Source organism: Sinohyriopsis cumingii, chromosome 7 (assembly GCF_028554795.1).
Source record: "Sinohyriopsis cumingii isolate HCF-2022 chromosome 7, ASM2855479v2, whole genome shotgun sequence".
NCBI classification, from domain to species: Eukaryota; Metazoa; Mollusca; class Bivalvia; order Unionida; family Unionidae; genus Sinohyriopsis; species Sinohyriopsis cumingii.
In genome coordinates this window covers 30,062,285-30,077,833 of record NC_142967.1, presented here as the reverse complement: position 1 = coordinate 30,077,833, position 15,549 = coordinate 30,062,285, and the positions used below count along the sequence as shown (strand labels likewise).

Sequence of the window (15,549 nt, the reverse complement as noted above, 5' to 3'; positions counted from 1 at the left end):
TATACTCTACTGAACTGAGGGTAAGGACACAGGTTAATCGGGTAAATTATGTGTCGTTTTCTTAAATTACTGTTATTGAAGGAACAATTATCATAAGGGTTGCAATTACATCTGACTGGTTTCTTCGCAGTTAGGAAGCGGTAGGGAAAATCGGACATCATATGTCTATTGAAACGGCAATTAGGTCTTACAATTAAACTGAAATAAAATCATGAATCAAGCCGCTGTATTTGTAACATCGTAGTGCTTGCTGATTATAAGTACGTGTCAGCTGTGAATTTCTTCAGGGTCATTTTCAACACTGCATTGAAAGTTTAACTATATGAGTGGGGTTTGGTTTATTTCTGCTATGCACTGAATGTTCAACTATATGAATGGGATTGGGTTTATTTCTACAATGCACTGACTGTTATTTCTATCCTTCATTCAGTATTCAACTATACAAGTCGGGTGTATTTCTATAAATAGTATTCCCATTTGACAGTTACGAAATACACTTAGATTTTGATGTAACTGATGAGAGAGAGAGAGAGAGAGAATGACAAATATGCACCAAGCAGAACGGAAAGTGATATTCCTGGATTCAACAGGAGAATCCTTGATAATACTATTCAGAATTAATATTGAATACAAATAAGAAAATCATACGGGATATATAATTTTTAATTCATAATATACGGAGATTCGAACCCATGTCCACTTGTTAACGGCACTCATTGCCTTGCCTGCACGCACCAATCCATATTCCATCACGAATAACGACACATTACCAAAACATGATCTACTGCGTCAGTGTTATATACGCTCGTTTCTAGCAGACACATTCGCATGGCTAATTACTAATTAATTCTCATCTATGTACACAGTCTTTCCAGATTCCTACGATGTATGTATGTATGTATGTATGTATGTATGTATGTATGTATGTATGTATGTATGTATGTATGTATGTTATTTTTTATTGGTTTGTTTTCAGAAATTCAGAATTTAAATTGTTTTCCATATTCAGACATTTAATTGGTTTACATCTTTGTCCATAATATTTCTGTACGTTCATGCCAAAGGAACTATTTGGTATCTGCATGCAGACAAGCACGCAAAGCAGGAAACAAGAAAATAGAAAAGCAGGACGGTACGCAAAGCAGGAAACAAGAAAACAGACAAGCAGGACGGTACGCATACAGGAAACAAGAAAATAGAAAAGCAGGACGGTATGTATACAGGAAACAAGAAAACAGACAAGCAGGACGGTACGTATACAGGAAACAAGAAAACCGACAAGCAGGACGGTACGTATACAGGAAACAAGAAAACAGACAAGCAGGACGGTACGTATACAGGAAACAAGAAAACAGACAAGCAGGACGGTACGTATACAGGAAACAAGAAAACAGACAAGCAGGACGGTACGTATACAGGAAACAAGAAAATAGAAAAGCAGGACGGTTCATACACATAAAGAAGCAACACTTGCAGGTTTGTGTGTTTTTAACCTCTAAGGACTTAAGAGGTAACTGAACATATTTCTTTATTAGAGTGTTGAATGGTTGCAACCACGATTAAAGTGTCAGCTCGAAGATAAGTACATAAATGTTATTCGTTTAATATTACATCAGCTAATTTATAAGGAAAGTAATGCATATTAACGCATCATTTTCCAAACTAAAACTCTAAATTATTTTCAAATGACATAAATTTCAAGTTCACTTGCACAAATAGAAGTTGAGTGCTGTAACGATTTTTCATTAGATTATGCGAGCACGATGAAATGTAGACAGTGACAGAATACATTCTGAGATATATTCCTCAAGCGATTTTGTATGTTTTTCATTATATGATTTCTTCTTTCATCTATGATACCATTCAATAATTATTAGGCTCTCCATTTCCACAATAAAGTTAGTACAATCTTCTTTCATGGGAATGTTCACCTTGAAAGTGTGCTAAGACTTTGGACAATAGATCTCTTCTGCTGGATTACGTGTAACATGATGACAAACGTCACCCATAGCTGCTTGAATGCGTGTAACATGATGACAAACGTCACCCATTGCTGCTTGACTACGTGTAACATGATGACAAACGTCACCCGTAGCTGCTGGACTACGTGTAACTTGATGACAAACGTTACCCATAGCTGCTTGACTGCGTGTAACATGATGACAAACGTCACCCATAGCTGTTGGACTACGTGTAACATGATGACAAACGTCACCCATAGCTGCTTGAATGCGTGTAACATGATGACAAACGTAACGCATAGCTGCTGGACAAAGTGTAACATGATGACAAACGTCACCCATAGCTGCTTGAGTGCGTGCAACATGATGACAAATGTCACCCATAGCTGCTGGACAACGTGTAACATTATGACAAACGTCACCCACAGCTGCTTGACTGCGTGTAACATGATGACAAACGTCAGCCATAGCTGCTGGACTACGTGTAACATGATTTCAAACGTCACCCATAGCTGCTGGACAACGTGTAACATTTTGACAAACGTTACCCATAGCTGCCTGACTGCTTGTAACATGATGACAAACGTCAGCCATAGCTGCTGGACTACGTGTAATATGATGACAAACGTCAGCCATAGATGCTGGACTACGTGTAACATGATGTCAAACGTCACCCGTAGCTACTGGACTATGTGTAACATGATGTCAAACGTCACCCGTAGCTACTGGACTATGTGTAACATGATGACAAACGTCAGCCATAGCTGCTTGACTGCGTGTAAAATGATGACCAACGTCACCAGTAGATGACTGACTGTGCGTATCATGATAACTAAAGTCGCTTAGAGTTGCCTGACTGCGTGAAATATGATGATTAACGTCACTTGTAGCTGCTTGACATACATGTATTATGATGACTGTCGTTTCCTGTGACTGAGGAATGTATAAAGCTGATTTGTTAATGCGTTAAATAATTTTGAGGTAGATTGTAAAGCTCTGAGTTCCTGACTATATAATAAATGTTGGTGTTCTTTGATAGAATGACATCAATTTGCTAGAATTACGATATATATATATATATATATATATATATATATATATATATATATATATATATATATATTCTATCCTTTCTGTCTGCATTTCGAGCAATTTTCTTAAGTGATTTATGGCAAGTGATTGTCTTCAGCAAGTCATAATAAAACATAGCAATGTAAAATTCAGTACCCAACATTACATATCTACTAGATAGTTTGCAGTATGTGACATTAGGAAGAGATGTTACGCAGCAAACTCAAAAGATTTAAGTTTTGAAACAGTTAAGCGTTTTCTTAAGAAAAATAACCTGAAGCAGACCATATTGTATCTATCTAAACTGATTGTACTAGGAAAGTAGATTAATACAAAACGGAACTCAGATCTAACCTACTCCTTTAGTCGCTGATCATCAGTTTTTTTGATAATTAACGATCCAGATAACTTAGGATGCAATGACTGAAAAATATAAGGTATTCATTGCTTAATAATCCTATCACTTGCAATCAGAACACTGAAACTAAGTCTGAACTGCATGGTAATGGGTTGTGCCATAATCTCTTGCGTTATTGACATCATCATCATCATCATTGTCGCTTATATCACTTTCTTCATCTGAGTTATTGCTTTGATTATCTTCACTGTCTTTGCCCGGTGAATCTCCTTGAGAGCAGATGACAGATTTATCATCCGTCTTTATTCTTTTATGTTTCGTTCGTCTGTTTTGAAACCACACCTTGACCTAAAATAAGAAAATTAACGGTATTTGCTATACTGGATCATGACAGAATATATTCATGAAACCTTTAGAAAATATGTTGGGGGCATTTTTGTGAAAAAGAAAATAAATAGTTAAGATTATTCTATGTTTTGACGAAGTTGTTCATGTGAAGATACAAATTAATTTTTATTTTTCCTTCGAATGTTCACGTTAGTTACAATTTCAGTTAGATCTTTCCTCAAGCCTCTACATTTTATTCCCACAATAGAACTTCCATAAGTTTTTTTCTTCTTCCGGGAAGTGAACACATAAGTCTCAAAACAGGACTTACATAAGGTTTTATTTCTGGGATGTCGACATATTAGTTTCACAATACAACGAACATAAGTCTTTTTTCAGGGAAGTCTACATATCAGTCTGATAACAGAACTTCCACAAGGTATTTATTTCCTAATAAATCTAATGTTTTTTCTTCTGGGAAGTATACATATTCATCCCACAATACGACTCTCTACATAGAAGTCTGACAATCGATGTCCATCAGGTGTTAGTTTCCGGGATGTCTACATCTTAGTCCCACAATGTGACTTTCACATATTAGTCTCACATTACGAGGTCCATAAGGTTTTTATTTCCGAGAAGTCTATAACTAAGTCACACTATAAGACTTTCCTAAAGTTTTTGTTTCTGGGACATCTATGTAGTAATAATCTTATGATATGAATTCCATAAGATGTTTATATTCGTGATGTCTGCATAGTATTATTACAACATGGCTGTCTTAATGTGTTTGTTTCCAAGAAATAAAATTAAATCCTACACTGATTTTTGCTTAAGATCAAGTATTTTGTTCGATACATGCGTGTATATTTTCCAGCTTACGTCGGCATTTCTTTTTCCTTTTATGTTTTATTTTTCCTTCTGCTTCTTCTTCCGTATCTAGGGGTATGTGAGTGTACCTGCTAATGACCGTTAATTTTTTTATAATTCTATAGCTATCCTGAGGAAATGTACCCAAAAAGACTTTACAACAGTGTTCTTTGGAAAATTCGATATTTTAAGACGAATTGTACCATTATCAATAAAAATTATAACTGCACAACCATTTAAGCATATCATCTAACATTACCGCCCTACTGTAGCTGTCCATCTTCATGCAGTATTCTTTTTTGCCAAATGTTCAGGGGAAATTTATTCTGAAAGTGGTCCTATCAGAATATAATTTGAATATGTATATGTTAGTTCATAAGTTACGCGAACAAGAAACATCATCAATCAAAATTGTGTGGCCTTTCGTAACAGAGAAAAGAGATTAGAATATTTAAAATAATATCATTCTTTGAGTCACTTAACAGTTTTTTTTTACTAATTAAGTTTTTACGTCGTACTTGTGTTTCCGAGAGCTGCAGTTCTTCAGCCAGATCTTTCCTTTCCTGACCTACAACGTAGTGACTTTTCTCAAACGCTTTTTCCAACAGCAGCAACTGGGATGGTGAGAAAGCCGTTCGGATACGCTTCGGCTTCCGGTACGGATGGAAGAATAAGCTGGGCGTCCCCGGAACTGAAAATACACAACAAATGGATGAATTAATATGGCATGTATGTATGTATGTATGTATGTATGTGTGTGTCTGTGTGTCTGTGTGCCTGTGTCAAACAATTCTGAACCTTAAACCACCAAGATATTTAATTGAATAGATTATAAATTTGCCACATGCGAAAATTAGATATTATAATTTTGTATATGATTAATGTATACATTTAAAATATACTGAAATGTCTTCATACATGCCGTATTGTTTATACTTCTTTCAAACTTGTGCCAAATAAAAATATAATATGAAATTTGAAGTTACGTTTGTCGAATTAATCAGTTTGATGCAGATGATGCCCTTTTTAATTATGATCATTAAACAAAGCAATTATTGTTTCTGTGATCTGGTTTATTTTCTTAACCTTATTTATGTTCTCATACAACTCGTTCTTCAAGAGTACACTCTTATCGCGATGACTCAGCATATGTCTCTTGATTTTTGTTTACGACAGCACGTACTTATTGTACAATGATTATGTAAGCTAATGTACCTGTGAGATAAACAACACAAATTAAACGAGTAGACATCATATTTTTCCATTTCACCTTTAATGCAAGCTAATGTGTCTGTAAGATAAACAACACAAAATAAATATAGCAGACAGCGTCTTTTCCTTTTCACATTTAATGTAAGCTAATGTGTCTATGAGACAAACAGCACAATTTAAAAAGCGTAGACAACGTCTTTTCCTTTTCACATTTAATGTAAGCTAATGTGTCTATGAGATAACAACGCAAATTTAATAGAGTAGACAGCGTCTTTCCCTTTTCTTATTTGATGTAAGCTAATGTGTATGTGAGATAAACAACATAAATTAAATATAGCAGACAGCGTCTTTTCCTTTTCACATTTAATGTAAGCTAATGTGTCTGAGATAAACAAGGCAAATTAAATAGAGTATCTAGCGTCTTGTCCTAATCGTATTTAATTTTCATTTTCTATATACTTAAGTCATTATGTGAGAGTGTGATATCTATCAGCTAATTTAAACGTCATGCCATTTCGTGTGCAATAATGTTAGCAGTTCTCTTCATTCGAGTAAATAGAAATGCATTACATTTCGTGTCATGTATTGTGAAACTGTCATTTGTTGAGCGTTGTTATGGCTAGCATGGTAATCAGTACTTCTCCCTTATAATTATCATGATAACATTATGACTATTAAATTACGACGAATATCGAATAATGCATATAATTAATTGCACCAGAAAGTGGGATAGAGAAAGAAAAATAATTGCAATAGCATTACTTTGACAATTAGGTAATCAGTGTCACTTTGATAATTAGGTAACCAACCTATCTAATTAGGTAACCAACCTATCTAACATATTCAGTCTACTTACAGCATGACAAAGGATAAATATTTGTTCCTCTTGGAGCGATAGGAAAAGCTTAAATAGTGACCAAAAAGCCCGAAATGAACATGAATAAAATAAATGTGAATACATTGACTTTTCTAATCGAGCTTATGGTAATGAACATCATCACGTGTCCTAGATGGACACATAAGAAAGATATATGTTGCCCACAAAAGTCCTTACATGTAAATTGGCCAACGTTAGTTTTACATTGTTCGAGTATTCAAATGTTATAATATGGCAAACAAATGTTAAAAATTCTTCATAAGGTACACCATCGGCAGGTTGTTTAGGGATAAAGGTCGAAACATCCATTGTTGGATGGTCCTGGCAAATGATGTTGCTTGTTCAGCAGTGGACACACTCCATTAAATATTAGCTCTTCTGGAAAACCAAAACCAGTGACAAACAGAAAAGGCTGGATGGCAACCGAAAACAGATTTGTAACGTTGGAGTAACAGCTGGCAGAATGGAAAGACTAGCTCAGGGGCATGATGTTCGTCTTGTTAGTCAGGACACATTCGATGTTTCATCATTCTTTTCTAACTGTGTTGATGCGTATTTTGCATTTCCGGTACCATTCGAGCATTTAAATCCACCATAATTTACTAATTTCCATTACATGCCGTATTTTTACAAAACACAATCAAATCGAAGCAAGGGTGAAGCTAACTATCAAGAATTCCTCTATCCAGAACAAGTTATGGCTTCAACAATTAGTTTCCGCTCGATGAAAGGGCATTTCATAATTATTTTTGGACATATAAGAGTAGTTAATATCTTGTCCCGTGAAGTCAGTATAAATATAAATAACAAATAGTAGTTAGCAAAGTACTTTGATACTCTCATTCTTCTGCAAACGTTTAAAGCTTGACAGTTTACATTTTCAAATTCGAATCAAAGAGTATACAAGACCAAATTAGAACCTGGATAAATATTACAAATGTATATTCCACAAATTCATTATTAATCATAATTCTGAGGTGTTCCTATGCTGTAAATATAGTCTTTTGCTTTCAAAAAGAAGTGGGTCAGATTAAATGTCCTCTGAACATATATACATGTCTCCATTGACCAGTTTCTAATTACTTCATAACACTATTGAACTAATTAGGCAATGAACGAGCAACGTATAGTCCTGTCAGACTTAAAAGGCTTAAAAAATTGAACTTTTACACTCGATTGACTTTAGATCCCAAAATGTTGACCTTAATCAGGAAAATTAAGATTGGCATTCATTCATGTCTTTAAAGATATATCTTACGGATTCGGTCTGGCACGGATGCCAGCGTCTTTAAATCGTTGAACCTCGGCGTACGTTTGATAACGGAATTCAACCAAAAATTAATTGGACCTAAATAAAAGCTGTATAGAGGATGTGGCAAAATTGTAATACTATGCTTATTCGGGAAGTCTGTCACAACGGCGTATTTATGCACCACTGCGTTGCCATGGAGATGATGGTTATATCTGGTACCGGTGTGAGGACGGGCGGTTCAGTGTCGTGCCACATGATTGGTAACACTTTGTAATGCATACAATTGTCCAGTGACACTAGCAGGCTCAGGCACAGGTATCTGGATGACCAGGCCTTTTGCATCGAAAATTAAAGTGTATAATACTCTCCTGACAAACCGAATACGCCGAGCAATTTGTCTACTCGGTTAGCTTTGTCGGATTCACACTTTATTATTATTTGCTTTCGGTTCGACTCCAAAAAGTAAAGCCATGTTTCATCCACTGTGATAATTTCGTTCAAATCTTTTTTGTGCACGCACCCTTGATATATTAGGCTAGTAGCTATTTAGCAATTTCAGTGTACGAACTACATACCACCCTTGATATTAGGCTAGTAGCTATCTAACAATTTCAGCCGAGTATTTATTTTGATCATCCGGAAACTAATGCAAGCCTCATCTTGCACAAACCTTTCTGAATTTCAGATGACTATTCAGTTTAGTAAAAACTGCAGACGAATTAACGCCCACAACAATATAAATGTCTTCCACTATCTTCATCATTTAGTCTCCTCACAGTAGCTGCTTCTCGCTAACCAATCGCAGACAATGGTCTTCCAGAATTTGAGTCGTCTTCCATGGATTCGCGACAATCTTTAAAGACGATGAAACCACCTCAAAATTTAAGGATGTGACATTACAGTGTGGTCTTTGCTCAGACGCAGAACTGTTATCGTTTTCAAAATAATTAAGTTCAATATTGCATACCTATGTTACATCACAGGCATATATCTGCAAGTGTCTGGTGTGCTGCATTTGAAGCTGCATATCATTTTATGTAACTTTTTGTCTATCCATTGGCTTAAATTTGTTGAAAAGTTGTATATAAAAAACAGATTATAAAAACAGACCGTTTAAAATACCACTCGTATTTAAAAGCAGACATCAGAAATGAATTAGGGTACAAATCAAATCAATCGAACATGGATTGACAGAGTTAGTTAAAATTAACGGGTAAAAAAAACAGTCAAGGTCACAAGATACGATGGAATGTTTACAGTAACATGGTATCTAGAGTAATGCATGCAAATTAACTACATGCATATTAACTACATGCAAATTAACTACATGCATATTAACTACATGCAAATTAACTACATGCATATTAACTACATGCATATTAACTATTAGATTTAACCAAAGAGAATATGAAATAGGAAATCAATGATCTCAGTAAAGTAACATATCTGATATACTTTATAAAGCTATGCAACACTTAAAATACCAATATCACACGTTGACGTGGGATTTATCATTTTTCAAAACTACTTTAAATACCGTGTCAGGAGTTTTGGATTTGCAATTTTGAAGAAGAGATGAGAATATCACAAGGCTGACTGAGTAATGCTTAATAGAATAGATGTCTCGTTCAGTGAATTAAGTCTATTGGTCAATTTCATCCCATGCTGATATGATGGTAGGATTTGAACTTTAATCTATTTATCGCGACTCCGGCATGATAACCACTCAGTCACCATGGTACCTAACCAGATACTGAATTCTAGAAAAGGAAATAAATATTCGCAATATATACACTGCTCTTAAAGCACTGATTAAAACCACTAAATGTAAAGAGATGCAGGTTGTATCATAATACTGATATTCATATATGTCAAAAAATAGTCATGGCAATTTATAATGATGTTAAAGCATGTATTTAGTAAAAACCAAATGCAAGCATGCTGTCAATTTAGTCATCGTGTAGTGTTAGGGCTAGTTTTTTCATCTTTGCTTTTCTATTTATTCCTCACTGAAGTCAGCCATTTCTAGTGTCAGGAATGTTAACATATATGCAGATGTTTTCTTTGTCGCTCCAAGCATAGTAAAAAAAAATTAGACATTATTCTTAATAAACTGAACCAAAACTGTTCTCGATGAACACGATGATAAACATTGAAAAGTGAGGCTTTTTGTACTTTATACAGGAAGCTACCACTGGTACGTTAAAATGTAAAGATAGAGTTCTTTAGAAATTGGAGGCAGGTTTGTGAATAAAAAGAAAATTAACTGAACTGTGTCTTTTTTACTCTCCCTGATTCGGTGAACCTACTTCTGATTAGGTGCCTTATTTGTCAAGTACATAACCTGATCCTTTGATAGCTCTGCCACTCATAACACCTGTACAGGTATAACCGGTTTACATGAAATCATTTTATACATAATTGTATTTTTTGGTTGGAAAATTGCCAGTAAATATGTAAAAGAACATCAACAAACAAATTGGCTACACCGATCCTAAAGACCATGCATAGTTTGAAATACTGTCTAGCCGAATTTGGAAAATTGTTATAACGTTTCTCGTATTATTGGCACTGATATTGCACCCATTCGTAATTATAACATATTGAGGTTTCCATGAGTGATTAGACATAGACATCATTTGCAGATAGATATTTGGCAAACTCCAATCTGTCCCGAACATATTTGTATTCAATAAAATGAGAATATTCAAAATATCAAATACAAATATATTTTGCAATAATGACTTTAAGTATTGAAATTCACAATAATAAACTAAAGATCGTGTCATCCAATTCTGTGTGAAACCTTTTTGTTCACTACTGGTTTGGTCAGGTTTAGTTGAAACAAGGATTAGACTGGAAAAAATGTCTAGTATAACGTTTTTCTACCCTTAAAATCCCCCTCCTCAGAGCTATTCAAAGTATATTCTTGTGGCTGTAAGAGTACTCTTAAAGTGTCTTATTTTCAAATGATCTCTCACTGCTCACGTACTACCCTTTTTATTGCAGTTAGATCAATCGCCTCTCGTCAAATTCGGCCATTTTTCTAAGGACTTATGTGTAAACTAAGATACCAAAAGAAAAGGAAACGAAAAATGCAAAAACAACAAAACGTTTTCTCGGTAGATGGCTTCGTCTTTACGCGGAATGTCCCGTTTATTAATAAACAATATAAATGTAATAAATGAAGAATGTGTAATATACGGTTTAAAAAGTAGTTATTTGCCGCATGTAAAACATGTTCCATGAAACTATTATAAAGTACGATCCTTTAAACTTTGAAGATAACGGAAAGTCAAAGAAAATGGGCTCCAGGATAGCAAATGTTATTATTATGGAGCTATATGTCCAGTAGTTAGCCACGTTGGATCTACCCGTATGAGTGTATCAAACGGTTATTTGCACTTGAAAGACGCGTGATGTAAAATCCCTCATTTGTCTGTGTAGTCCTGACAGGGAATAGAACTGAAATATCATTTTTCTTTTAAATAAAAAGTTAAAGATTCAACAGATGATGCAGTTTGAATCATTTGTATTAGATGTGTAAACTTTGTGAAATGCATTTTTACGTTATATGTTCACATTTAATTGTTTAAATTGTTAATAATTTACAATAAAATGACAAAGATTTAATTATAGTAACTATGTTTGTACTGAATGTGATTCGATGAAAGGCTGCGACCAACATTAGAAGTGATAAGCAAATCTGTAAACTTCTTGAAAACATTTTTAGGGACTTTGTGACGAATGTTTCAGGATTGTCTATAAATTCCGGTTAATTACAAATTTGAAAAGAATTTGTCAGTTCTATCATGGGTCATAAAACAATACCCTGGCTTTTACAGTTCATACAAGTATGACTTCCGCATTATTCCCAGTTTTCATCCATACATAGTTTAGAAATATCATCCAGTCATTATATGATAAGACTAAGGAGATTGCACGTGAAACACATAATTAGGTGTCATAAAGCAGACAACGAGAGTTTGTTAATCATTGTTTGCACGAGTCGAGATCTACAATAATATATCTTTGCCAGCATGTTAAAACAGCGCACTTGCTTTCTCTGCTGCATGGACATCTAAAATATGTTGTTTGTAACACCTTGCTAGCGCTGAAATTCATTTCATTTGTGATCTGTGCAATTATGTCCATACGAGATTTGTACATGCTGGCTCAGTGACCTCTGTCTCTGAAAGAATATACGAACGTTAAGCGCAACATAGGGCACTTCTATAATTGTACAGTTTACAGGTAAAACAACTACTTGATCGAGTCATGTATGCTTAGAAATGAAAGCTTATATATTTTTTACAGATGAAATATACATTTTTGCTATTGGATTTATTGCCATTTTAATTCATTGTAAATTTTGAACGGTTGATATAAAAATTAGCATGGTTAGAAGCAATTCAGACCAGCATTTTTCCAGTTAGTAATAATAAGGGCTTGTGATATAGATGATGAATGAATACCGAAAGAAAGATAGCAATTTTCCTTAGTTTTGCGAGGGCTACCGGCTACAAGCTAGACAGGTGTATACGTCTTACTAGCTAAGGGTACCCTTGCAAACAGAATATTTGCTTGACGAGAAAATAACATATCATCGGTCTCGCCTCAGCCTCATCTGTTGTTCGATCAAGCAAACTACAAGTTATACCTGCAAAGGGAGACTTTGGTAGTAATAATCGTACTAGTAACAGTAATAATCGTACTAGTAACAGTAATAATCGTACTAGAGATACTCTGGTACTAAAACTTGTACTGCATCTAGTACCGAACCAATGCTCAATGAATCGTTTCTACTTTCACATGTCAAGGTAGTTCGATTTTACTTGTCAGAACAATATGCGCATAAATATGCTACATGGATTTGTATCAATGTTACAAAGCGCAGGTCATTTAGCAGCGAATCAAAATGTTGACGATTTCGAAAATTTGAGATAGGGTGAAAAAAAACGTTTTTTTTTGTTCAGATATGTTTATAACAATGAAAACAGTGTAATGATATGTTTAAACTCTTAGAAACTAGAAAGAAAATTTGAACCTAAATACGTTTATAAAAGAAGCGAAATTTGGAAAAACTTTTTCGTATACTTAGAATGAGGTATAAAATGTTAAAGGCGATTCTAGCATTCTGCTTTCAATACTTATTTTAACATTTTGAGAAATTGAACTCTTAACCCTTGCAAATATGTAATATTGTGTTTCATTTACTCTCTGGTTAACTCTCGCGAGAACATATGCTCTATGTGCGGATAAATGTGGAGTGTTTGTTAAAGTTCCCATAATTGTATTAGCTATTATACTTCCACCTTAATATTCATAGGAATTTGTCCCCTTATGGTAAGTACAGATACCGAATCTTTATTTATCGCTAAACCTCGTATATTTTAGGTCAATGGCTTTCTTACAAAGAAAAGGCTATTATTATTTTTATTATTATTATTATTATTATTATTATTGTTGTTGTTGTTGTTGTTGTTGTTCACTTCCTAACCTGGCGAACATAATCAGTAATAATTAACAAGGAACAAATAGGTTTGTCTATTATAAACTATATTTTAGTGAAACACATTGTCACATTGTCACTAAAATAAATATAAGTCATTAAAATGTGTGAAATTGTGGACAAGATTTAGACTTTTCAATTTACACCAATATCATCATCATTACTTGTTTGGAAAAATATCACTGATTGTCGGGGCGATATACAGCCTAATTATGATATCTTTAATTACAGTCCTTTTGTATGAAATTTCCTGATGAGAAGGACCTTATTAGCTTGACATTGGTGTTGTTTATAACTAAATATGCTACAGGAAAGCTGTTCCAATGAATTTAAATCTATATTCAATTCTTGCAAGAAAATCTATATGCCTCTGTTTCAGTACCATCTTTTCTTTATTAAAAAAAAAATGTCGTCATCCGCCCCATGTTTAATTCAAATGTTTCCTGTACAATATAAAATCTGCCGAACATTGCCAGTGATCAAAGCAAGCTATATAGAAATGACAGCCTTGTCTTGGAAATCTATTATCAATCTTTTAGCAGTTTGAATCAGTATTTAATTATTTCATAATATCTTACCATTTACATTAGCATTCTGACTAATTCATGATATATTAACGTATTGGGTGTGAGTTTAGTGATTATATTAACATATTTGCAGAAATTTGTTCCTATTTTATTAGTTTTGTTAACTCTCCAGACTTCTGACCCGTAGTTTAGAATCAATATGTTTGCACCACAAATTTAAAATTCAAGACAAGTTATCAAAGTAATTAGGTTCGTTTTTTCAAGCCATACATTGCCTTGTAGACTTGTGCTACAACTGTTTTCTGACACAAATTGCTTGAAGAAAACACACCTACAAGAAACGTATAGTAGGCAGCTGTCCAGTACCTAACGCAACTTTTATATTGTCTAAAATAGCCCTCATTTCAAATTAAAATAAATGCAGTGTTCTCTAAATTGATTTTCAATTTCTAGATGTTACAATACTCCTTGCCGTATTAAGCGGTCTCATTACTTTAAGCAAATATTATCACATCGTCTGCAAACAATACTGCAAATAAATGAGCTTGTTCCAATTTAATACACAGGAAGATAGGACATCATATTCTGTAGGAACAAGTTATGAAGAAAATCTAAATTTAGTCAGATGTTGCTTTCAAATTATTGACAAGCGGTTTAATAATAATAATAATAATAATAATAATGATAATAATAATAATAATGATAATAATAACAAAACTTATTATTATAATTGTTGTTGTTGTTATTATTATTATTATTATTATTATCATCATTATTATTATCTTCATCATCATCATTAACGCAGTACTGTTACTGCAGTATTGGTATCAAACATTGATTAGTTTGATACATTTGTTTTATAAAATTGAAAGTATTTTTGGCATTATTAGCATACTGTCTGAAAGATGTAAATGTACGTTTGTCAAGATCTGATATTGTTATTAAAAGTGATATTACCAAACTGAAAAGGGGCTAGTCATAATGATTTTATTTTGTTTTTATGACTTATATTGATCATGTTTTTCATCTTGAAGTAACTATTTCTCTATTTTTTTCTCTATCACTTCATTAAAGAAGTAGAAAAAAAAACCGTATACAAAACATGCGTTATGCAATGTTATAAAAAGTCCTATATTACCTCCGAATCTTGAGAGCAGGTTCCCCGGAAATCTGTCTGCAAAATACGGGTGAGTTTCTCGAAAGTCTTTGGCATCGTTAATTAACATTGGTTGTATAGCTGACACTGCCGGTATGTGTTGAGAATACACTCCGGATACATTTAATGAGGGCAACGGATACCTACACAGCTCAGGGGACACAAACGGAACAGAAGTTGGCACAAATGCTCCATGGAAATATTTTAATATGTTACTTGGAACAATCGTCCCCATGACGTCAGTAGTGGAACCATTGAATAGTGTTGGATCTTTAACGTCGCAAATATCTCTTGCATTGCGGCCGTATAAGCCTGAATTTACAATGTCATAACTGTTTGTTTCTATTACTCTATACCCTGCTACATTTTCTCCTTCTTGAATGCCGTTTTGACTTGTTGGTGAAGCTGAAGACTCGCTCTCCTTGC

General features: G+C 34.0%; 1 protein-coding gene across 1 annotated transcript in view; it reads right to left on the bottom strand.

The window, feature by feature from the left end:
- Nucleotides 1-645: 645 nt before the first annotated feature.
- LOC149794959 (uncharacterized) overlaps nucleotides 646-15,549 on the bottom strand; it is a 15,190-nt gene continuing 286 nt past the window's right edge. The window contains exons 1-3 of the mRNA XM_089964013.1: nucleotides 15,106-15,549; nucleotides 5,106-5,278; nucleotides 646-3,738 (exon numbers count right to left, since the gene is read on the bottom strand). The exon at nucleotides 15,106-15,549 is cut by the window's right edge and continues 286 nt beyond it. Coding sequence (XP_089820139.1) covers nucleotides 3,517-3,738; nucleotides 5,106-5,278; nucleotides 15,106-15,549 — 839 coding nt within the window. The 3' untranslated portion in view covers nucleotides 646-3,516. The remainder of the gene's footprint in view (nucleotides 3,739-5,105; nucleotides 5,279-15,105) is intronic.